The sequence below is a fragment of the Vombatus ursinus genome, unplaced genomic scaffold, assembly GCF_900497805.2.
Source record: "Vombatus ursinus unplaced genomic scaffold, bare-nosed wombat genome assembly UNPS02014158.1, whole genome shotgun sequence".
In the NCBI taxonomy this organism is placed as follows: Eukaryota; Metazoa; Chordata; class Mammalia; order Diprotodontia; family Vombatidae; genus Vombatus; species Vombatus ursinus.
The window spans coordinates 2,327,408-2,351,125 of record NW_020953936.1 but is presented as its reverse complement, the minus strand read 5'-3'; the positions used below and the strand labels follow the sequence as shown (position 1 = coordinate 2,351,125).

The following is a 23,718-nucleotide window of genomic DNA, read 5'->3' as shown; positions in this document are numbered from 1 at the left end:
ATCACTACTAAACCCAGTGGCCTTTTCTGAGTTCTTATATTACTTGAACTCTAGCTTCCATTGCTCTTGACCGTTTTCTCCTCGTGAATATACTTTCCTTCCCTGGGTTCTGTGACATTTTTCTCTTAGTTCTCCCTTCTCCCTGCCATACCATTCCTTTTTTTGCTGGATCATCATCCATCTGCCTTCTAGTAACTGGGTGCCTCCTAAGGGTTTATCCTGGGACTCTATATCTTTCCATTTCAATGATATCATTAGCTTTAAATATTGTGTGTCTGGATTTTATAGGAGTCATAGATATTAGATTTAGATATTGTGTCTATGTATGACTCCTGGAACTTTATATTCAGCCCTAGTCTCTCCTGAGTTTTATGTCCACCTTCCTCATTGCCTCATAGGCATTTCTACCTAGGTGTCTGAATATCTCAAACTCAGCTTCAAAGAAGTTCATTAGATTTCTTTCTGAATCTCATCCACCTCTTAAAATCTCCCTAATTCTATTGAGACAGCCACCATTCTTTCAGTCACCTAGATTTGAATACTTGGAGTAATGCTTAATTCTTTCCTTTCCCTCATTTCCCTCCCTCCCCTATATCACAGCCTCTCTTGCATCTTTTCTCTTCTCTTACGTGGCCACTATCTTAGTTGAGAAGACTTATCACCTCTTGCAACAGACTCCTAATTGGTCTCCCTGCTTCCAGTTTTACCCCTCTGTAGTCTGTCTGTCATAAAACTGCCAAATTATATTCCTAAGACACTGATTTGAACCTGTTCAAAAATCTTCATTGCCTAGGATTCTGTTGCTCCTGTAATAGATACAAAATACTTCATCTTGGCATTTAATGCCCTTCACAGTATGGCTCCTTACCAGCCTTCTACACATTCACATTACTTCCCTTCATATACTCTCTGTTCCTGTGAAATTGGCTAGCTAGCTGTTTCCTAAACTTACTATCTCCCATCTTTGTGCTGCTGCACAGGCTGTCTCCTATGCTTGGGCTGTACTTCCCCCTCACCTATACCACTTAAAATCCTTAGTTTCCTTTTAAGGCTAAGATTAGATATAATCTCCTACAGGAAGCCTTTCCTGATCCTAATGAGATGTAATTTTCTCTTTTCTATAGTACTGTGCTTTGTACCTCTGGACCTAGTCATTGGTGTAGGAAACTCCCCGATGAGAAAACTCTCTACCACTGTAATCACATAACTGTCATGCCACTTTACAGTCTTAGAGATTTACAATTAACTTCCTATTCCAAGAACACAGGATTTTCTCTATTCTTACTACAGTCCTATACTGAGAGGTTGTGACCTCTCAGAATCACACAGCCAGTATGTGTTAGAAATGGGACTTAAATTCAAGTTCTGCTGACTTAGAGGCTGTTTCTATGTCCATGATGCCATGCTGCCTTAAAAAAATTTATTAAATTGAAATATGTGGGGGGGGCAGGGTATATATCAGTTTGCTGCACTTCTTAAGGCCTGAGAATACAGGATAACATATAATCTCAGAAACATCCAGTTCAGGAAAATCCTGAGGGCTATAAAATCAGAGAAAGAAACCTCCAGGAATTAGGTTAACATTAGAAGCTATGATAAAAGATCAAATTATAGGCCTAGGACAGTATTGTAGGCTAGTGAGAAGTTACTTGGCAATGGAGCCTCTTTCATGAAGACATTGACCCTTTAGTCCCATACCCTTTTCCTAGCTTTGCAACCTGACCTGAAATGACATCATTCTATTCAGTTTGGTTTTCTGTTATCTTTATTCTTTTAATCTTAAACCATTGCATTTTCTTCCCTAAAGAATCAACATTGGAAATGTTCCAAAATTTGGCAATTTTAAGATCATAACTACTGTTGATGCTCTTGAAACTGAAAGGATTTTTTGTCGTTTTGATGACTGATCTTTTCAGAAGAGATGTAAGTTTTCATTTTGGAGGATAGATAGCTTTGTGATTAAATAAAAGGAGATTTTCTCAATTCATTTAAATACTAATTTCTTCTGATTGGTAAAGAGACAGACACTGGACAGAAGGCCATTCTCATCCTTAAGAAGGCCATTGCTATCAGTAGTGTTGAATATTATTAGTTTTAGAATGCCTGTTGTATTTCTGAATGGGTAGATAGAATAACTTTACAGTGATTCCTTTCCCTAAATAAAGTAGAGGTCATATGATCAGCCTCTGGCATACCTTCTTTTCACTTTAGCAACACCTCAAATTAGAAGATCATAAGGGCAGTTCTGCTGGGTAGATCTGAGGTTTTTATATACCTCTCTGTCCTTTTTCCTCACATAGTTATCTTTTATTCCAAATCACAGAATTTCTCTTCTTTACTCTTGCTACTGTCCAAGTTTCTTCCTGGAACTGGATAGTTGTCCAATAGTAGAGGGCACGAGAGAGATGATTTATTCACACTTTGTTCTGTTTTCAAGGTTATGTGCCAATATATGTATTTGAAAGATCCAGTGACACCGCTGCTAAGAGTTCACATTTTAAGACATGAATTTTCAGTCTTTTTGTGAGAAGAACTAATTTTCATTTCTGCAAATCTGAAGAATGCTGGCAATAAAGTACCTGACTAAGGATTTGGTTTGCTTCCCATTGGGAATCCTAGCCAGCTAAAGAGAGGGAGGTCATTATACTGGTAACTATCCTGCAGATCAGCTAGTTGGGGCTCCCTGGTTTTAAGACATGATGTATTCACATAGCATCAAAAGAACAGTACCTTTTTTAACTGAATGTATTCCAATAACATACTTTGTCATCAGAAACTTTGGTAGTAGGGGTAGAAATAATATAGGGAATATCAAGATGTGTTCCAGGTATTTTGAATTTTTTTTTGTTTTTGAAGATTTTTTCCACTTCCATGTAAAAACAATTTGTAACATTTGTTTTTTAAAATTTTAAGTTCAAAATTCTCTCCTTCCTTCCTCTCCCTGTCATTCAGAAGGCAAGCAATTTGATATAGGTTATGCAGGTGCAGTCATGTAAAACATATTTCCATATTAGGTTGTGAAAGAAAACACAGACCCCTCCAAAAAACCCATAAAAAAATAAAAAATAGTGTGTTACAGTCTGTAGTCCGACTCTCTCAGTTCTTTCTTTGGAAGTGGATCGCACTTTTCATTATAAGTCTTTCAGAATTGTCTTGGATCTTTGCATTGTTGAGAATTGCTCAGTCATTCATGGTTGATCATCATTGCCATTTTGCAACTGCTGTGTACAGTGTTCTCCTGGTTCACCTCATTTCACTTTGCATCAGTTCATATAAGTCTTCCCAGGTTTTCCAGAGAAAAGTAATTAACTAATCCAACTTCACATGAATAGTAAGTAACAGGATGCAGGATTTGAAGTTAGGTCTTTGATTTGAGGAGAAAGAAAAGAATGGGGCCAATGAATGGGGGGGGGATATTAGGAATAAAAAGGCCAAGTTCCATCTGCATGTGCATTGAAGACCAAAGATACCTTTCAGTCCAGTATAAATCAAGCTATGGTTTTTCCAGTAGCAATATATGGCTGTGAGAGTTGGACTATAAAGAAAGCTGAGCACTACAGAATCGATGCTTTCAAATTGTAGTACTGGAGAAGAGTTTTGAGAGTCCCCTAGACAACAAGGAGATTAAATCAATCAATACTTAAAGAAATTAATTCAAGCTATACACTGGAAGGTCAAATGCTGAAACTTTAAAACTACGACCATATAAAACTTCCTTTTGTTTTAGCACCCAAAGCCAGAGCTCACTGTTATATTTCACCTCTGAATGTTATTCTTTTATTGTTAGAGTTTAAAGAAAAAATAACTTTGGAAAACCAAAGGACCTTTTAGCAAGGTGTAGTTTTTGTACTTAGCTCTTTGAATTTGATCTATTTTTGCTTTTGTCTGAGATCGTGATTGCTACTCTTTTTTTTTTTTTAACTACAGTGGAAGCATGATAGGTCCTGTGCCAGCCTTTTATGTTTACTCTGTGTGTGTTTTTCTGCTTTAAGTATGTTACTTGTAAATAACATATGAGGATTCTAGTTTTTGATCCAGTCTGTTATTTGCTTCCGGTTTTTTTTTTGGGGGGGTGAGATCATCTCATTCACATTCACAGTTATGATTTTTGTGCATTTTCCTCCATCCTATTTTTCCCATCTATCTTTCTCTCTCTATCCCTCCTCAAAAGTGTTTTGTTTCTGACCATCTCTCTCAATGTGCCCTTCCTTTTATTGGCTCCCCCACCACCACCTTTTATCCCCTTCTCGTCCTACTTCCCTGTAGAGTAAGGTAGATTTCCATACCCAACTGAGTATGTGTATTATTCTATTTTTCAGCCAATTTGGTGAGAGAAAGGTCTAAGCATTGCATGCCGCCCCCCACATCTTCACCTTTACTGTAAAAACTTTCATGCCTCTTTTATGTGAGATAATTTACCCTCTACCTCTTTCTTTCCCCTTCTTCCAGTTCATCCCTTAATTTTTTTTTAAGATATCCTATCATAGTCAACTCATACCCATGCTCTCTGTCTATGTATACTCCTTCTAACTTCCCATAATGATAAAGTTCTTAGGAGTTAAAAGTATCATCTTCCCATGTAGGAATGTAAAGAGTTTAACCTTATTGAATCCCTTATGAGTTCTCTTTCCTGTTTACCTTTTTATGTTTCTCTAGAGGCTGGTATTTGAAAGTCACATTTTCTGTTCAACCCCGGTCTTTTCATCAGGAATACTTGAAAGTCCTTTATTTCATTAAATATACATTTTTTTTCCCCTGAAGGATTATACTCATTTTTGCTGGGTAGTTGATTCTTGGTTGTAATCCTAGCTCCTTTGTCCTCTGCAATGCCATATTCCAAGCCCTCCAGTTTTTTAATGTAGAAGTTGCTAAATCTTGTGTTATCCTGACTGTGGCACCACAATATTTAAATCATTCCTTTTTGGCTGTTGCAGTATTTTCTCCTTGCCCTGGGAGCTCTGGAATTTGGCTATATTATTCCTGGGAGTTTTCATTTTGGGGTCTCTTTCAGGAGATGATAGGTGGATTCTTTCTATTTGTATTTTACCCTCTGATTCTAGAATATTGGGGCAGTTTTCCTTGATAATTTCTTGAAAGATGATGTCAGGGTTTTTTTTTTTTTTATCATGGCTTTCAGGTAGTCCAATAATTCTTAAATTATCTCTCTTTGATCTATTTTTAAGGAGATTTCTTCAGTGAATTTTTGTGTATCTTTTACCATTTTTTGTGCTTCCTTTCCAAGTTGTTGACTCATTTTTCATGATTCTCTTGTATCACTCTCATTTCTTTGCCCAATTTTTCCTTTTGTTTCTCATTTGATTTTTAAAATCGTTTTTGAGCTCTCCTAGGAATTGTTGGTCCTGACATCAATTCACCTTTTTATTTGAAGTTTGCATGTAGCCATTTTGACATCGTTGTCCTTTTCAGAGTTTGTGTTTTGATCTTCCCTGTTACGCACAGTAACTTTCTATGGTTGGGTTATTTTTTTGTTGTTTGCTCATTTTTCCAGCCCATTTCTTGACTTTTAACTTTGTTAAAGTTGGACTCTGCTCCTGGGGTGGAGGGGGCACTGTCCCAAGCTTTAGGGTTTTGTACAACTGTTTTCAGATCTGATTCTGGGAACCTGTAAGTTTTCAGTTCTTAAAGATGTAATGATCTAAGGAAAGGTGTGGTCACTGCTCTTCTGGCCTAAGCTCTGGTCTGTGAGCAACTACAAATACCTTTTTCTAACCTGAAACTAACCAGGGTCCCTGCTCCTCTGTGACTGTGAGCTCTAGTGTACTAGTGTTCCTTCTCACCCTGAGACTGTGACCTAGGCCTGCAACCTAGATCCCAGTATGGGCAATGCAACAGAGTCCTGCACTCAGCACCAGCAATGGAATAGCTCTGGAAGTCCCTGCTGCTGATTCATTTGCTGCTCCAGAATTTATTTTGAGGCATTATTCTAAAGATGTTTAGAGGGGAATTTGGGAGAGCTCAGGAGAGTCCCTGCTTTTACTCTGCCATCTTGGCCCTCAAAAATAGGAGTTTTCATTGCAAAATGCTTTTGGGGGATATTTGTTTAAGGAAGTTCATTTTACAATTTAAGAACCAAAGGAGTAATTGGTAACACTCTTAAATGTTAAGAAATTCTTTTTCCTTTCCTTCCCCCTGGAGGGCATCTAGAGGAGAGAAACCACAGCTGTGAAAGCTTTGATAGAAAACCACATGAATATCAGTTGAAAGCATTGGGGATATTTAGCCCTGAAAAGAGAAGGCTTAGGAGGGACAGGATAGTTGTCTTCAAATATCTCAAAGCCTTTCTCAAAGAGGGATTAGACTTGTTCTACTTAATCTCAAAGGGCATAGCAAAAGGTGGAAGTTACAAAGAGGCAAATTTAGGTTTGATGTAAGAAAAAACTTCCTAACAACAAGAGCTATTAAGTAGAAAGGGTTGCCTTGGGAGGGAGTTAATTCTCCCTCACAGAAGGTCGAGCAAAGGCTGTAGGACTACTCATTAAGGTTGATGTAGAGAGAATTCTTAGTTCAGAATAGGTTGGACTAGATTGCCTCTGAGGTTGCTTCCAACTCTGAAATCCTGTGATACTCAAAATGAAACTGTACCAGTCAGTTCGAAGCACTTTAACCTCTTTCCTAATTAATTAAGAATTATAAAAATTCAGATTTAGAAGGTTCTCAGTAGTTGAATGTTCCTGAAAAAGAATCCTCACTGCAAAACACCTTGACAGATGGTTGCCCAGACTTTGCTTGAAGACCTCCACTGAAGCTTTTAATGGTACAGTGCTTTGGCCTGATTTTTGGTATTTAATGATTTAACTTTGGGGTAAAGGTTGGAAGGACACAGTTTATTCAGATTAAGGGAGCAGTTCTTTCCTTTTGTTAGGAGAGTCTAACTAATTCATCCCTCAGCTTTTTTCCTTGGATCACATCTTTAAAAATGTTTTATTTGTATCTTGAGGGTTTTAAAAAAATATCATTGTCACTTCCTAATGCTTCATCACCTTACTTATAATAAAGAAGCAAAATTAAAGAACCCATCAGCCATGTTTGACAACGTATATGGCATTCTGCGTCTATGGTCCTTGAGTTTTTGATCCACAGAATGAGAATGACTGAAGTGTCCCTCCAGTAACATTTGTAAGAGGGATTTTCTTATCTGGGGGTTCCCTATACTAGTGAAATCATGAGTCTAGTACTTAACGGATTCCTTTTTCTGGGTCCTGCTTCATGGAAACATTTAGCTTTTAGATATTAACAGATTGCTCTGGACTGAAAAGTAGATGAGGCAAATAAACAAAGGCAACTTAATATGCAAAGGAATAAATTTTAGAAATAAGTGAAGGAACTAGAAAATCCTGTTCAGTGAGTTTTGGTGTGATATATGTTTAAGTATTTTGTTTGTAAATATTACAATAGCAAATGCTCATATATAAAGTTTCGATTATAGATTTGCCTATATAACATGTAACTTATATGTTATATATTTTCAGTGACTTTTATGTATGATTCAAAAAAATATTTTTATTTGACCCAACTCACAGTGATTGTCCACCTGTCTTCCAGGGTGATTGTGAGTATAATGTTTTGTAAACTTTCTAGAACTATTTAAATATGAGTAGTTACTGTGTTTTGTAGACATTAACTTTTTAATTCTCATGAACTCTACTAATATTCATTTTAGAAATCTGTATTTAAGTGGCTCTATGATCTACTGATGTAGGTACTCCAGAGTTGCAGAATTCTACTTATCCTTGCCCTCTCATACTGTGTGATTCTTGGCTATGTCTTCACATGAAAGCTTCACCATAGGCCCATCCAGCACACTGATAGCCTTCCTGTAATTCTTCAGGAATTCATGGAGACAATCCTAAGTTCTTGAGGGCGATGCCAGCAAGCTCTAGCAGGTTTTGCCATTTTGGAAGGACTTCAGCAAGTGTAGTCCCAAGGATAGGCTTTGTCTGCTATGTGAGGACCAGCCTTGCAAAGAATGGAGATATTGCCAGGTGATGAGTTTGCATGACAGTCTGCAAAAGAAATAAAATTATGAAATGGATCTTGGACTTGTGGGGTTTTCTGCTTCTGAATAACAAGTAGTGGAAAGGGGGCAAAGGGTATGCTGAGACTCCCACAGTTTTTAGACCATCATAAACATTAGCTTCCTCAAACATTTACTAGCTGTGTGACCCTGGGCAAGTCTCTTAATTTGTTTGCCTTAATCCACTAGAGAGGGAAATGGCAGACCACTCCAGTATCTTTGTCAAGAAAATCCTGTGGACAGTATTGACATGCTATGGTCCACAGGATTCATGAAGAGTCAGACATGATTGAATAACTAAAAACATTAGCTTAACTATTATTACTCCATATCAAAGATCCTTGTCTACTTTAGATGTCTAATAAAATAAAAAGCTTTTACCTTTTTTTCTTTGTTAATCATATCATTTGGATCCTGCTCTTATATTTATGATGATAATTTAATATAAAATCAGTATTTGTTGTAATTGTTAGTTTATAACCTTCTGTAGAACTAGGTTATTTACGGTTATTAATAATCACTGGTGTCTCATTCTAATTTAGTGCTTACTATTTCTTCAGAGTAGTTAATATAAATCAGTTTAGTTTACCTCGAGCCTTTTAACTAAACCACTACCTCTTTGTTCTAGGAGTTAAGTTTCATTTGGCAAATTCACTAAGAACCTGGCTCTGTTTACTAAAGTCTGATCCTTTGCCTCAGCCCAAAAGGTGATATGGTTCATTCCTATAAAGAAGAGGGAAATAATTGAGAAAATGAGGATAGGCAGGATGGGGATTATGAGAATTCATTCTTACGGGTCCTTGTTTGGGGGTTATTTTCATTGTAAACACTTAAAGATTCATCACGCATAAACACCACAGTGTAGTGATTTTTTTTTTGTGATTAATTTAACTGTATCTTTGAAAAAATTTGGTAGACTTTAACTTAGAAATCACAATGTAATGGACATAGTTACAACATGTGAATATTTGAATTTTGATTGTTTTTACACCTAAGTATGTATAGAAGCTGTACAGTGCTTAAGCCTCTTTGACTTTTTGAATTTTACTCCTCAAGGCTCATGTGTATATGCTTCTTTAATACCACTACTTCTTTTATTAGCTTATATGTTTTGTTAACTTTCTATTAGGATTTTATCAAGGAGACTCCCAGGGTATTTGAAACAGGAATTATTTTTGAGACTTAATCCCAAACTAGAAAATCCATATTTTATACATATACTTGAGGAATTTATTATCTTAATATAGTGTTAATTCAAAATGAAGCCCATATTCTGTCTCTTTAGTTACAGAGAGCTTTTCTTCATTGCTTATCTCCTACTCTACTTTAACCTTAGACACTAGCTATTCACATGTTAACATATACTGGTTTTCATTGTGTTACATAAAATATCTCAAAATGTACCATGTTGGAAATGGTTAAAGATATATTTCTAAGTACTGATTATCTTAGCTGGGTATTTAGAGAGCTCTTGGTTATTAAGGAACTTTTTATGGAGACCATGTAGGTAGAACGAAGCCAGAAACTTTGTAAATGATGTTTCAGTATTGACTTCAGCTGAAATTTAAATGTATGTCCAACTAACCTCTGCATTGTTATAAATTCAGCTCTTAATAATGACTTCTTTTTGTTCTCATAGATGATATTGCGCTCATTGATGCCGCCATATCTGAACCTTAAGAGTAATTTTATAAATTTTATAACACTGGAGCTTTTATAGTATTGTAGGTAGAATACTACATTTATGCAAATAAACACAAAATTATTAGAGGTACATTGTGAGTACCAGGGAGGCTATGAAGAAGTGGCATTTGAACTGTATAGGTAGGTATTGATAAATAGGCTTGAGAGTTAAGACAGCATAACAATTGATAGAAAGCTGAACCTGGAGTTAGGAAGCTTTTGGTTCGAATCCTGCCTTGGTGGCTCATTTAACCTTACTGGGCTTTAATTGCCTCATCTCTGAAACAAGGAGTTGGACTTTAAAGCCCTTACCAATTCTAAATCTGTGATCCTGTGATCCTATGACTTCCACAAATAAAAGATTGTGAATAAGGGGAGGGAAAGATACAATGCCTGAGCAAAGATGCATTGGATGGGAGATAGTAAGCAGACCATTTTGGCTATAGTACAGAGGACATGATGGAAAGTGGTGGATTCTGGCTGCTTAAGGACCTTGGGATCTGACCTCAGCTTTTCTGCAGAAACTCAGCTCAGTCCCTCCACATACCTGAAGTGATGGCTCTGACAACTTTCTTTTTTGTTTTATTTACTTGTTATCTATTTCCCAGAACCCTTTCTGAAGGGCAAAGTCTGTGTCCATTTCACAAATGGAGTTAAAGTCATGACAGAACCCTTTTGAGCGTAGGAACTATCAGGGAACTAATCTTATGGTGAATGCATAGCTTAGCTTCCTTTAGACATCTCCGACAGGAAGAGAGGGCATGGATGTTAGAACTTTTGTCTTCTGCCAGCAGACCAAGGCTATATAGCCTCCAGAGGAGACCGGGTAATATTGAGAGTCATGATGCCTTTTGGCCTGGGACAGTTTGATTCCCACAGGTACCCCCCCCCCCCAGAGGACACAAAGTTACTTGAAGCTGTTTAATTCCTTCTCTGCACTCCATAACCTGAAATAGGCATTTGACCCAGAACGTTATTTGAAATGAAAGTGAATTAGCAACATTTGAAACATTAAATAGAAGAGAGAGTCCCTTTCCTTGAGAAGCTTATACATACTGGTTGATAGCATGCTTATCAGTTTTGCAGATGACACAGAACTTGAAGGTTTAGTTGAGATGTTAGATGAGAATAATAGGCTGAATCTAATAATGAAGTTTAATAGGGATCAATGCAAAATTCTGTATTTGGGTTTTAAAAGCCCACAGTTGCACAAGTACAGAATAGGGAAGGCATGACTAGATACATAGTTCATGTGGAAAAGATTTGGGTCTTTTTGCAGCTTGTTAGCTCTGTATGAGTCAACAGTGTTACATGGTAGTTAATGGGATGTTAGGCTGCATTTCAAATTCATTTCAACCAACATTATTTGCTACTATATTTAAGGCATTGTTTAGAACTAGGGAGGATATACTCAACCTTGATAAGACCACTTCTGAGTTTTTGTATCTAGTTCAGAGTTGTTTATTTTAAGAAAAGCTATGACACACTGGAAGATGTTGAGAAGACTGGAAATCATTTCATCTAGGTTTAAAGCAAAGATTTAAAGATCTTTAGACTTCTTTTTAAGAGAAAAATTGAAAGAGGATGAGAATTTTCTTTTAAGGCTTATATGGAAGGATTAGATATGTTCTGTTTGGCCAGGGAGCAGAACTGTGAGCAATGAGTAGAAGCTGTAAAGAAACAGATTTTAGCTCAACCTAAGTTAAAACTTTACAATAAATAGAACTTCCAAAAACGAAATGGGTTGATTCAGTAAAGTAGTGAGTTCCCCATAATTAATTTTCAAGCAGAGGATGGATGACCAGTGTAAGGGAATATCATAGAGGAGGTTTTCTGTTTAGATATTTTTTGACCTCAGAGGTCCCTCTGAACCCCGAGGTTCTATGATTCTGTGTATGTGTAACAAAAGGCATTAAGTGCCTAGTTTGTTTCTGTTATAGTAGGCTGTAAGTCATTCCTGTTGGGCAAGCTTTGTCTCTACTAGACCCAGTATTTTCTACTTCCTGTCCCCTTTAGCTATCAGCTGAGAAAATGGTCAGCTTATAGGTGACAAAATAGGACCTAATGACTCATCTCTGGTCTTTTGACCCCTTGAGTTTCCTTCAGGATGTCAATATTGATCAGTGATCTGATCAGTGGATCAGTGATCTCTTTGACGCAGGTATTGTTTCCATTAGTGCAGTTTGCAACCCATTCATGCTTTCTAATCCTTTGCCTTGCTTGTCCATATTCTCACATAGCTGTCCATAGAGGCTCCACTTAATGTATAGGTTTTATTATATTTTGTGGATGTTAATTCATGTAGCACTGGGCTGTCTCTTTGCTTGTTTTGACAACATGACCAGCTTGCCTCCTTTTTTGAGCATTTATTTCCTTTGTGATTTTCCACATGCCTACTTTCTCATTTTTATGAGAATGATCTACACTTATAGCAAAGATATTCCTTTATGAATATATGAAAAAGGAACAGAGAGTCAGGCTTTTATACTTGATTTTCTGCATCAGACCATACACCTTTACCATTTTATAACTGACTGAAAGGTGATAAGAACTGTGTTGTTCGATTACAAAAAAATTTTTTTTGACTTGATAGCACAAAATTTAGCTTTAAAGACTATCCTCCAATAATGTCTTTCTTATGCATGTTAGGATTATTCAAGTGTCCTTGAATGCAGCTATAAAGATAACTGTTCAACAACCCTCTTATTATTAATGTCAAATGAAGCATAAAACGGAGAGATGTATACTTGCCCTAGGTATTCACTACTGTCATGGAGTCTGTCCTGTGCAAAGGTCCAAATGGAAGAAGGATTCCCTTGAGTTTAATTAAAAATAGTCTGACTACTGTCTCAGCTGTGTAGTGTCATTATTTTCCATAAGCAATGAGACAGAGTCAAGCTTGTGCCTCTATTTCTCTATTCCCTTGCCTTCACTCAGAAAAACCACAACAATGAGAACGCTATAGAGGGTTAGAAACCTGCCAGATGTGTTTTTGTTCCATGATATTTTTGTCCTTTGTAGCTCCTCCTTGCTCTGGGGAGTCCCCACAGCTCCAAGAGCACTGGGGCAGAGAGTGTTGATGAAAACGTACCTCTTTGGGGCTACTGGCCCCCTTTCCTAACTGTTTACCTCAGGAAGGTTCTGTCACTGAGCTGTATCCAAGGACACAAAGACTTTGAATCAGCCAATCACAAAGTTCCCAGGAAAGGGGGAGGTTTCTGAGAACAGTATGCTCCAGTAGTTTTCTGCTAAATTAAAGAGGTGAGAATCTACAGTTTTCTGGGCCTAAACTTGACATCATAAAACAGTCTTTTATTAAACAGCCACATATAATTTAGTGCTACACTTAGTTTTAGGAGCTGGTTGTTCAAAATTTACTTGGTGAAAAGAATTGGAGATTTTGAATACAAGGGATCTTTAGTCTGTCTCTTGGTCTTTATCATCAAATTTTGGTTCCTTTTTATTTTTATCTTTTATTCAGTTCTAGGTTATTAGAGGGCTTCTTTTGAATTTCTTAATCACTAAATCAGGGCCCAGCTCTTGTCTTCAAAATATGCATCCCTTTAACAAAGTCCTTTGGGCTTATTTATGTATTAAGCATAATTCTAATGGAAAATTTCCAACCTATAACTTAAGGACATAATATGAAAAGTGGGAGGCAGTATTTGGGCAGCCTGTGGGTTTATTTGCCAGCATTTGCACACTTGACTAGATGGACAGCTAAATTCTGTTTGCTCTTGATTTGGTAAGACTTTTAGTTTCTGTGCTTTTGCATATTGTTGACACCTTCAACTATTCCAACAGACTAAAATAAGACGGTGACTGGTAGTTTGTTTTTCTTTTGACTCTCATTTGCAACATTTATGCTTTATTCTCTCATTAAAACCATTCACAATCTTAATGTTGGTTTTTTTTTCCTTTTAAATTATATAGGATCATGGATTTTCCTGGACACTTTGAACAAATCTTTCAACAACTAAACTACCAACGACTTCATGGCCAGCTTTGTGATTGTGTCATTGTGGTGGGGAATAGACATTTTAAAGCACATCGTTCTGTGTTGGCAGCATGCAGCACCCATTTTCGAGCCCTTTTTACTGTAGCTGAGGGAGATCAAACCATGAACATGATCCAGCTGGATAGTGAGGTGGTGACAGCAGAGGCTTTTGCTGCTTTGATTGATATGATGTATACCTCTACACTCATGCTTGGGGAGAGTAATGTTATGGATGTCTTGTTGGCAGCTTCTCATCTGCATTTGAACTCTGTTGTTAAGGCCTGTAAACATTATTTAACTACAAGGACGCTGCCTATGTCTCCCCCCAGTGATAGAGTTCAGGAACAAAATGCACGAATGCAGAGGTCTTTTATGCTTCAGCAACTGGGACTGAGTATAGTGAGCTCTGCATTAAATTCCAGCCAGAGTACAGAAGAACAACAGACTACCATGAACTTATCCATGAGGAGTAACATAGAACAGCGTACGACATTTCCAATAAGGCGCTTCCACAAGCGGAAACAGTCTTCAGAAGATCGAGCCAGACAACGCATCAGACCTTCTCTAGACGAGTCCATGATTTCAGATGCAACTCCAGAGAATGGACAGGCAGTGGTTCATTCTCGTGAGGAGTTTTTTTCACCAGATTCTTTGAAAATTGTGGACAATTCTAAGTCAGATTCAGTTACTGATACCCAGGAAGACAATGCTATCATGTTTGATCAGTCATTCAGTGGACAAGAAGATGCCCAGATGCCCAGTCAATCTGACAACAGTGCCGGTAACATTTCTCAAATGTCCATGGCATCTCAGGCAACTCAAGTGGAAACCAGCTTTGACCAGGAAGCTACTTCTGAGAAAAATGGTTTTCAGTGTGAAAATCCAGAGGTTAGCCTCGGTGAGAAAGACCACATGAGAGTAGTGGTTAAATCTGAACCTTTGAGCTCTCCTGAACCTCAAGATGAAGTGAGTGATGTTACATCTCAAGCAGAAGGCAGTGAATCTGTGGAAGTGGAAGGTGGGGTGGTCAGTGCTGAAAAGATAGAGCTGAGTCCAGAAAGTAGTGATCGTAGTTTTTCAGATCCACAATCCAGCACGGACAGAGTAGGGGACATTCATATTTTGGAGGTTTCCAATAATCTGGAACACAAATCCACTTTTAGTATTTCAAATTTTCTGAACAAGAGCAGAAGTAGCACCTTTAGTGCCAATCAGAACAATGATGACAACATTCCAAACACTACCAGTGACTGCAGAATAGATAATGACACATCTTATATAATAAGTGCAGAGTCAGGGCCTACAACTGGTCATTCTTCTGCTACTGTCTCTCATGTGGAGAATCCTTTCAGTGAACCTGCAGAATCACATTTTGTTAGACCTATGCAGGAAGTAATGGGTCTTCCCTGTGTGCAAACTTCTGGTTATCGAGCTGCAGAACAATTTGGGATAGATTTTCCCAGAACCGGTTTGGGAATACACTCTCTCTCCAGGACAATGATAGGTTCCTCTCGAGGGGGAGCCAGTAATTTTCCAGGTTATCGTCGTATAGCTCCGAAAATGCCAGTTGTGACCTCTGTTAGGAGCTCTCAAATACAAGATAACTCAGCTAATTCCCAGTTGTTAATGAATGCACCTACTTCCTCCTTTGAAAATGGGCATCCTTCCCAGCCTGGTCCCCCTCAATTGACCAGAGCATCTGCTGATGTTCTGTCCAAGTGTAAGAAGGCCTTATCAGAGCACAATGTCTTAGTTGTAGAAGGAGCTCGAAAATATGCCTGCAAAATCTGCTGTAAGACATTTTTGACCTTAACAGACTGTAAGAAGCACATTCGTGTACACACAGGTGAGAAGCCCTATGCCTGCTTAAAGTGCGGCAAGAGGTTCAGCCAGTCAAGCCACCTGTATAAACATTCCAAGACTACTTGCCTCAGGTGGCAGAGCAGCAATCTACCTAGCACTTTGCTCTAATCCTGTTCTTCCCTCTGATCAAAATGAAGTCAGTACCAATTTCAGAAGAGTTTTTAACAGAACTATTGGCAGATACTTAACACTATTTTGTTTTAGGTTTCAGGCTGAACGGTGGCTCTTATCAGTTGAGGAACTTGTGTAATTAGACACAGGCACTTGTGCTAATAGGTCTTTGAGAAAATTCAAAACTTGGAAGAAAAAGGGATGCAATCCCTGAAACCAGGTTTTTCCTTTAGGATTGAGTTAACGGAGAAAGTTAAGAATGAAAAACTAAAGTGCAAATTTTTTTAAGGCAATTTTTGTAAAATTGTGTGAAGCATTTAAATAAAATAACTGTACATTTACGTTTGGTATATTATGTGTCTAAACGATGATGCAAAGAGCTCTTAACTGTTACTAATGGCGACTGTGTACCTGTATGGGGGGAAAGCCCTTTAGGATACCTCTGTCTGCCATAAAATGCTTTAAAATATATTATGAAAATAGTTCTAGGGGTTCAGAATGTACTGTATTTTTTATTTTAGGTTGTCGCAGTAATAGACACTGCGCTATGATGGTGCTGAAACTGAGTCCATAGCAAGCATTCTTTTGGACTATTAGATGTATATACTTATACAACAAGATCACTTGGATGTTTGGGCAATTTTTCTTGTTTTACAACAAAATTGTATATACTATGTACTTGTATTGAGTAATAAGTGAAGTACTGTTTCTGTATGTGTTATTAGCAGTATTTTAACCAACTTGTATTTCAGATGTTAAAATTCCATATATATGTATATAGTATATATATGGGAGTTTAAAAAGAATTAGTCTTTGTCTACTTCATTCTAATAACTTGTAGTTATGTTTTGTGGAACTTTCTTTTTTATCAGAAGATGACCTTTTTCAGATGTTAACAATCTAATTCCAACCATTGTGTAAGAAGACTCTCCCTTTCTTTCCCCCCCTTTTCATGCTTTGAGTTTCCATATGAGAACTTTTCCAAATGTAATATTATTTCTTAGTTATGCTCAAAAGTCAGTTTAGTTTTTGTGGGAAAGGATATATAATTTGAGAGAAGAGCCGAAAGTTTTGTTTCATTTTCCCTCAAAACCTCCCCATCTCCAAAGGGCCAAGAAAATGTTTAAAAAAGATGTTTCCAATTTAGGTACAACCGTGTTTTATAATTCACTATTTCCCAAAACTTTGTTTTATAATTTGATATTTCTCAAACTCTAAGTAAAGGTTAGGCATTTTATGGCATAGCAGCCATTGAGTGGCATGTGAGACCGTGGTATTCTGTCATTCACCAATCTCACTGATTACTTTTCTCTTTTGTCCTTACTTGCCTGCCTGGCTTCCTTTCTCTTATTTTCCCTTATTCTGTGCCTGTGCCTCAGGACTACTAGTGGTAGCCATGGATATTGCTCAGCCCTAGTGATAACATTCAGAGCCAAAAAACACCACCTCTAGAGGATCACAGTGATCTTACTTTAGGGTTTCTTTATTTTATTCCCTGGAGGTATTTATTGCATTAGTACTTTTTCAGGCAATGTATAGACAGGTGAGTTCAGCATACCAGGTTTTTTGAATAAGTTAAATTGTGTATAATTTGGGCAAATACTTCAGAATCATTGTGTTCAGAATAGAGTGAATTGATTTAAGGGAACCCTGAAACAAAAATCAGTCTGAATCTGATGTATGTAGTAAACTTCTGTGCAATTTAATGCACCTGAAGGTACCCTGGTTCTACTTAGAATGGATATTGACCTCTCCTAAATAAGAGCTTTGATTTCCATGAAGTAAAGGCACTGTCTTTGTGTTAAACTTGCAACAGTTGTTAGTCTGAGAGGGATAAGCTGCCACACTGAGAAAAATGTGAACATTTCTTTCAGTGAATGGCTATTAAAAAATGCAGCTAATTAGGTCTGCACTTAATTTTTGACTACATTTCCTTTGTAAGTAGGATGAAAATTTAATGAATAAAACATTTCCAAAGATGGTAGACACACTATGCCACATCATCAGGGTAATTCTTCTCAGTTTTATCTTTTGAGGAGGACAGGGATTGTATTAGAGATTCACTCTTTTACAAATGCCTAACATTTGAGAAGCAGGGTTTCATGTGTGTCCCTTATTTACCATATATGCTATATAGGGATTATGAGTCTGTTAGTTATCTTAATGAATATTTTTGGAACTATTAGAAATGTTAGAGGGTTGTCCATTTGGATTTTTAAATGGCATAAGGAAATTATTCTGATTGGTTGGCCTTAATTATAGGTTAGCATAAAAGAAGCAAAATGTTACCTGTTCATTGAATCCTTTTACACCCAGTGATAAACTGGTCAAAATACAGTATTTTCAAATAAAATTAACTTGTCATATGTAGGCAGCATGGCACAGTGGATAGAATGCTAGTCTTGGTGCTAAGAAGACATGCTGAAATCCCACCTCTGATACTTCTCAGTTATGTGATCATGGGCATCACTTTTCTTGGCAACTCCCTAAGGATTATTTATTAAGTTAGAGATGTGATCTAATTTGGTAGAGGGAGTTCCTAACTCAAAATCAGATCTTTAGATAAGTTGTAGCATTTTTATTTGCTGAAGAGTTTTGAATTTTGTAGCCAAAACACTAAAGGATAAATGGTATTACTTATTTTTTAAATCTGACTATTCTAGTAATATTAACTAAGCTAGCCCTAAACTGTTTCAAACCAGTAGTATTAATATTTTTCAGTTGTTAGGCTCAACAATTTCTCTGTTTTAGGCTCTGACTCCTTGTTCATCTAGGAGATGTATGCCCAAGTTTCTTAACTTTATTTTTGAAGGTCCTGCCTGCTGAGTCACATGCTTTATTCCATTGTCTTTTTACTGTACCTGGCTTCAGAGTTTTGAAAAATCCATATGCCACTTTGGCTATTGTGATGGGGGAGTGAAGTATGGGCCTGGGTGCTTTCATAAGATTCTTAAAAACATATAGTTTTCTGCTGATTGGCCAATCTAGATAATAATTATTGAACAGTGAGTATGCCACTGGAATGGCTATAGAATGGAAATGGGTTCTTGGGAGGAGAAAAACCAATGAAAAATTTGAATAATGGGAGAAGAGATTGGACAGAAAGAACCAAGACACTGTGTTTAAGCTTTGGTGCTGTTACTAATTTTAAAATAAATTTTTCAAACAATTTATACCTACTTGGTTTCCTCTCTTTTTCTAAAAAGTTTTTTCTTTAGAGGAGTAAGTATATTTTCTTCTTTCTATTTTCCCTCCCCTCCCCCAGAATGAGATGAGATTCTTCTTTCTCCTTCCTTACTTGGTTATAGTTTACCAGTCGATTTCATGTTAAGAGTATTGAATCTATCTTCAGATGAGTATCAGAAGATAGGACGGATTTAAATTTCACCAGATGAGATTTAGAATTGACTTAAGGAATAAGTTCCTGACTCTGACTTGGATACTAGAACATATGTATCAAGGTAGGTGTTCTTGATTTCTGTACATCCAGGAAGGATGAAGGAACAGGTGGAAATGTTGGGAAGGTGAGGATAAAAATCACTTTAAATTTTTTTTTTAATCATGGGTTTTTCTCTTTTAAAAGTTTGGTTCTGGACGGACATGGCTTCATTTAGAGAATAATTCAGTTTAATAAACATTTATCAAAGCATTTGTGCTTCCATAAAGCACTGTGTTAGACCTTGGGGATGCAGGGACAAATGAAAAAGTCTCTGTCCTCAAGAAGCTTACATTCTAGTGGGAGGGGTAGAAGTAAAACACTTAAGAAACATCTTAGATAATACAGTTTCAGGTAGCACTAACACCTAGGGGTATACAGAAAGACTTTCTGTTGGAGGTGAGTACCTGAGTGGAACTTCATAGGAACATAAGGATTTTAAGAGGTAAAGGTAAGTAGGAAATGCAATCTGGGCATGTGGACAGCTATGTCCACACAGCTATGGGAAAATGACTTTTGAGACTTGGAAATGATGAGTAGTCCAACTTGGCTGCTATGTGGAAAAGGGAATAATGTACAATCATTCTAGAAACACTAGATTTAACAGGCCATTTAGCAGATTTAGTGAGGGCTTTAAATGCCAGACTGGGGAGATTGCAATAGGGAGTCACTGACGATTTTAGAACTAGGCAGTAACCTCATAACTGCTTTAGGAAGATTATTTTAGCAGCTACATGGAAGGTAGATTCAAGAGGAGAGAGATTGGAAACGGAGACTGAGGTAGATATGAATTACATGAACTAAACTATTTGTTGAATTTGTGTAATTATGTGTTCAAAGAGCTGGGCTTTCACAAGATCATTTTTAGGAATTTCTTAGAACTGTACTTAATACACATATTTCCTAAGTTACCAGAGAACTATCCAACATTGGGAACATGAACCAGTATGCCCCAAAGTGCCCCAATTTAACTTGATATGCAAAAATATTTAGCAGGGGAACATCTAAGAGGGAGAGTTGGCTACTGTAGACTAGTCCAGTTAAGAGGTGATGAGGGCTTGAATTAGGATGAGTGGAAATGGAATGGGGGAGATATAGAGGTAAAGTTGACAAAATTGGGTTGGATAATAGGGGGTGTGAGGTAAGGATGACTTAGAGGTTGTAAATCTGGGAGACTGATAGGTCTCTTAATAGAAATGGGTAAGCTTAGAGGAAGGTTTGTGGAGGCAGATAATGAGTTCCATTTTAGTTGAGTTTGAAATACTGATGGGACATAGGGATAATGTCTAGCAGGCAATTGGCAGTCTGGATTAGGAGTTCAGAAAAAAAATATTAGGGAGATTTAAGTGTGAGAAACCACCAGAACCCAGGAGGTTATCAGAGGACAGAGAATGGGGCCCAGGATAGTCTTGGATATCTTGGCATACCCACATTAGTGGGTGGAAGGTGGATGATTCTGTTAGGTAGACTGAGGAGTTGGTATGGTAGAATAAAAAAGTATCTCAAAAGTCAAGGGAAGAGAATCTATTTGAAGGAAGAGAAGTAGGGATCTTTAAGCAAAAATCGGATGACCATTTGTTGAAGATGTTGAGATTCTTGTTCAGGTAAAGGTTGGAGTAGTGACCTCTGAATTCTTTTCAACTCAGATTCTATTGACAGTGTTGACTGAAGATGGGTTAAGTAGGCTGGGGACAGATAAATCCATTGGATTTAGACACTGAGAGATTGCTAATAATCTTGGAAAATGCAGTTTTAGTGGAGTGGTGGGGTCAAAAGCCAGATTGCTAGGGCTGGGTTGAGAGGTGAGGAAATAGAAGCAATCAATGTAGATGAGTAAGTTTGCCTATGAAAGGAAATCTAGGTATGGAGGGAAGCTTGAAGGGATGGCAAGGTTAAGTGCAATTTTTTTAAGGATGGAGAAGGCAGATATTTGTAGGCAGCAACGAAGAAAATGGAGCAAGGTTGGTGGACTAGGAAAAAAAATTTAGAGGGACTGTCACTGTGAGGATAAAGAATAGATTTAAGGGGACTATGGTAGAGGGGAAGAAGAGGATTTGTGATATGAGGGAAAACTTCAGAGTTAAAGATCATGAAAGTAGTATAATTATGAGCAATGTGCAGTTCACATATACTTTTTCTATACTGTATGTTGCCTGAGCTACTCATGTAGTAATCCTGCCCAAGAAATAAATGAGGCTAATCTAATGTGATTTGTTCTTGGTGGAACTTGTGCCAATTCATATTGATCATTGGTTCTCTTTCAAAGTGCTCCTGAATCATTTAATAATTTCTCCTAGAACTTTGCTAGAAATCAATGCTTAGTAGGTTCAAGAATCTACCTTCTCAGTACTGAAAATAGAGAAATTTGCACATTTCCTAGTCCTGATGTAACTTTTCCCTAGTATCCATGATTCCCCAGAAATGGCAGTCTAACACAAGAATTTTCAGTTTTAGTGCCCTGAGTCAGGTGATTCGAATCCATTCAATTAAGATAATGTGTGTAAAGTGCTTTGTAAACCTTAAGGTACTAATATATGTCAGCTTTTCTTGTTCTTAGCATTTTTCACAAATTTCATTACGTTATTAGCTTTAGTCATTCTGACATCTTTACAGTTCTATGCCATGATTTGTATTCAGCCCCACTCCAGTCCATTCTGACATTGCTACTAGTCTCTCTTATTTCCAGTCAATGGTCAACCAACACTTGTTTAAGTACATACTATATGTCAAGCTCTCTTTGAGGTGTGCTGGTTTTACACTGATAAAAATGAAATAGTTTCTACCCTCAAACAGTTTACATGTACACTTATAAATATACAAAAAATAATTACAAGGTAATTTTGGAGAGGGATGGCACCTGAATTAAAGGGGTCAAGAAAGTATTAATGTAGAAGGCACTTGAATCAAGTTTGGAAGGAAATGAGGGATTGAGTCTAAGCTGGAAGTTGGAGGTTGTACATTTGAGGCTTAGGGGACAGCAAATGGAGACAAGGTGGAGTGTTGTGTATTTGAACAGAAAAGAGAACACTTTGGGCTACCCTGTAAAGAGGAATGATAAGGTAGATTGTAACCCTGTTGTGAAGGGGAAGCCGGTTGAGTCTGAAGTCATGGAGTTGGATTCAAATTCTTGCCTCTGATGCATATTACCTGTGTCACTGAGCTAAATCATTTAACCTTCCTGGTCTTCAGTTTCTTTCTCTGTAAAAAAATGTTGGAATAGAAAGCCTCTGAGGACTTTTCCAGATGGTAAGTTTGTTGAGCAGGAAAGTGACATAAATCTATGCTTTAGGAAAATCGTGTTAACAGCCATGAGGAGGATGGATTGGAGTGGAGAGACTTGAGGCAAGGATGTTATTACTAATAGTCCAGGTGAGATGTGATGAAGACCTGAAATAGGGCAGTAGCCATGAATAGAGAGAAGGAAATAGACCTGAGAGATGTAGAAGTTGAAATGTCAAGATTTGGCAATTGGTTGCATATGTGGGGTGAAAGTGAGTGAGGAGCCAAGAATAAACCTGAAGTTGCAAAAGTGAGTGACTGGAAGGATGGTGGTTTCCATGATGGAAACAGGGAAGTTCAGAAGAGGCGGGTTTTGCCTTCAGCTCAGCTGGAGAGCTTGGGCAGCCCTGTTCTCTTTAGAAGCTTCCTCTTCTTCCCCGCTAGCACTATTTGTGCTTGCATGTTTCTTTTCTGAGTCCTTCCTACCCACCTTGTGCTGACCCTTCCTTTTTACTCTAATCTGTTGTCATCGCTTCATGCCTTACAAAAGACCACCCCCCCCAAAAAAAAAACAACTGAGAAAAGAAGACCTTTTCTTCCAATGTCACCAGGACAAGGAATAGAATTTTATTTTACGTTTTTGTAATTTAAAAAATGTCCTTTAAAAATTGTTTTAAATTTATTTATGAAGTGCATAGATAGCCCTTGTTCTGGTTTCTGTGAAAGATATAAGCAATTATAATTCGTTTCCTGCCTTCAAGGACATCAGTAATCAGAAAACATTTATTAAGTACCACACTTCAAGAATTAACATAAGATAGCAATACTAGGAGAGTTATATGGTCATATGGGATTAAATATCAAATGAATACAGTCCTATTGCTTCACAATGGCTCAAGTTTATTTTCATCGTTGTCACTCTAGTTACTACCTCATGCCTGGAGCAAAGCAATATCTCCATCCAGTCTATCATACGCACTGTTTTCTTATAACATGTCCTTCATGTTGCAGTGGCTTTCAGTTGCATACAGAATAAAGTCCCATACACATCTTAACTCAAAAGTATTATATGCTTTTGCCCTGAAGTCAGTTTTCATAAAACTCATCTTGCAACAAATTGCTTTCTCATTCCAAACCTTTTTAGTGGTTCTCAGTTGCCTATAGGATTAAGTTGATACTTTTTAGCCTGATATCCAAGGTTGTCCACAATCTAACTTCTATTTATACACTTCTCTTCCATTATTCCCTTACATGAACCATTTGCTCCAGACAAATCTTCTGTTTATCCCATCCTTCCAGTTTCATTTATGTTATGCCCTTGCCCAGAAGGTCTTCACTTCTGTCTGTTCAAATCCTACCATTCCTTTAGTACAG

General features: G+C 37.4%; 1 protein-coding gene across 3 annotated transcripts in view; it reads left to right on the top strand.

The window, feature by feature from the left end:
- The window catches only part of ZBTB5 (zinc finger and BTB domain containing 5), a 44,848-nt gene extending 25,986 nt beyond the window's left edge, over positions 1-18,862 (top strand). For all 3 annotated transcript variants that reach the window (XM_027859103.1, XM_027859105.1, XM_027859104.1), the window contains one exon: positions 13,652-18,862. In XM_027859103.1, coding sequence (XP_027714904.1) covers positions 13,656-15,686 — 2,031 coding nt within the window. In that variant the 5' untranslated portion in view covers positions 13,652-13,655 and the 3' untranslated portion in view covers positions 15,687-18,862. The remainder of the gene's footprint in view (positions 1-13,651) is intronic.
- Positions 18,863-23,718: the final 4,856 nt, after the last annotated feature.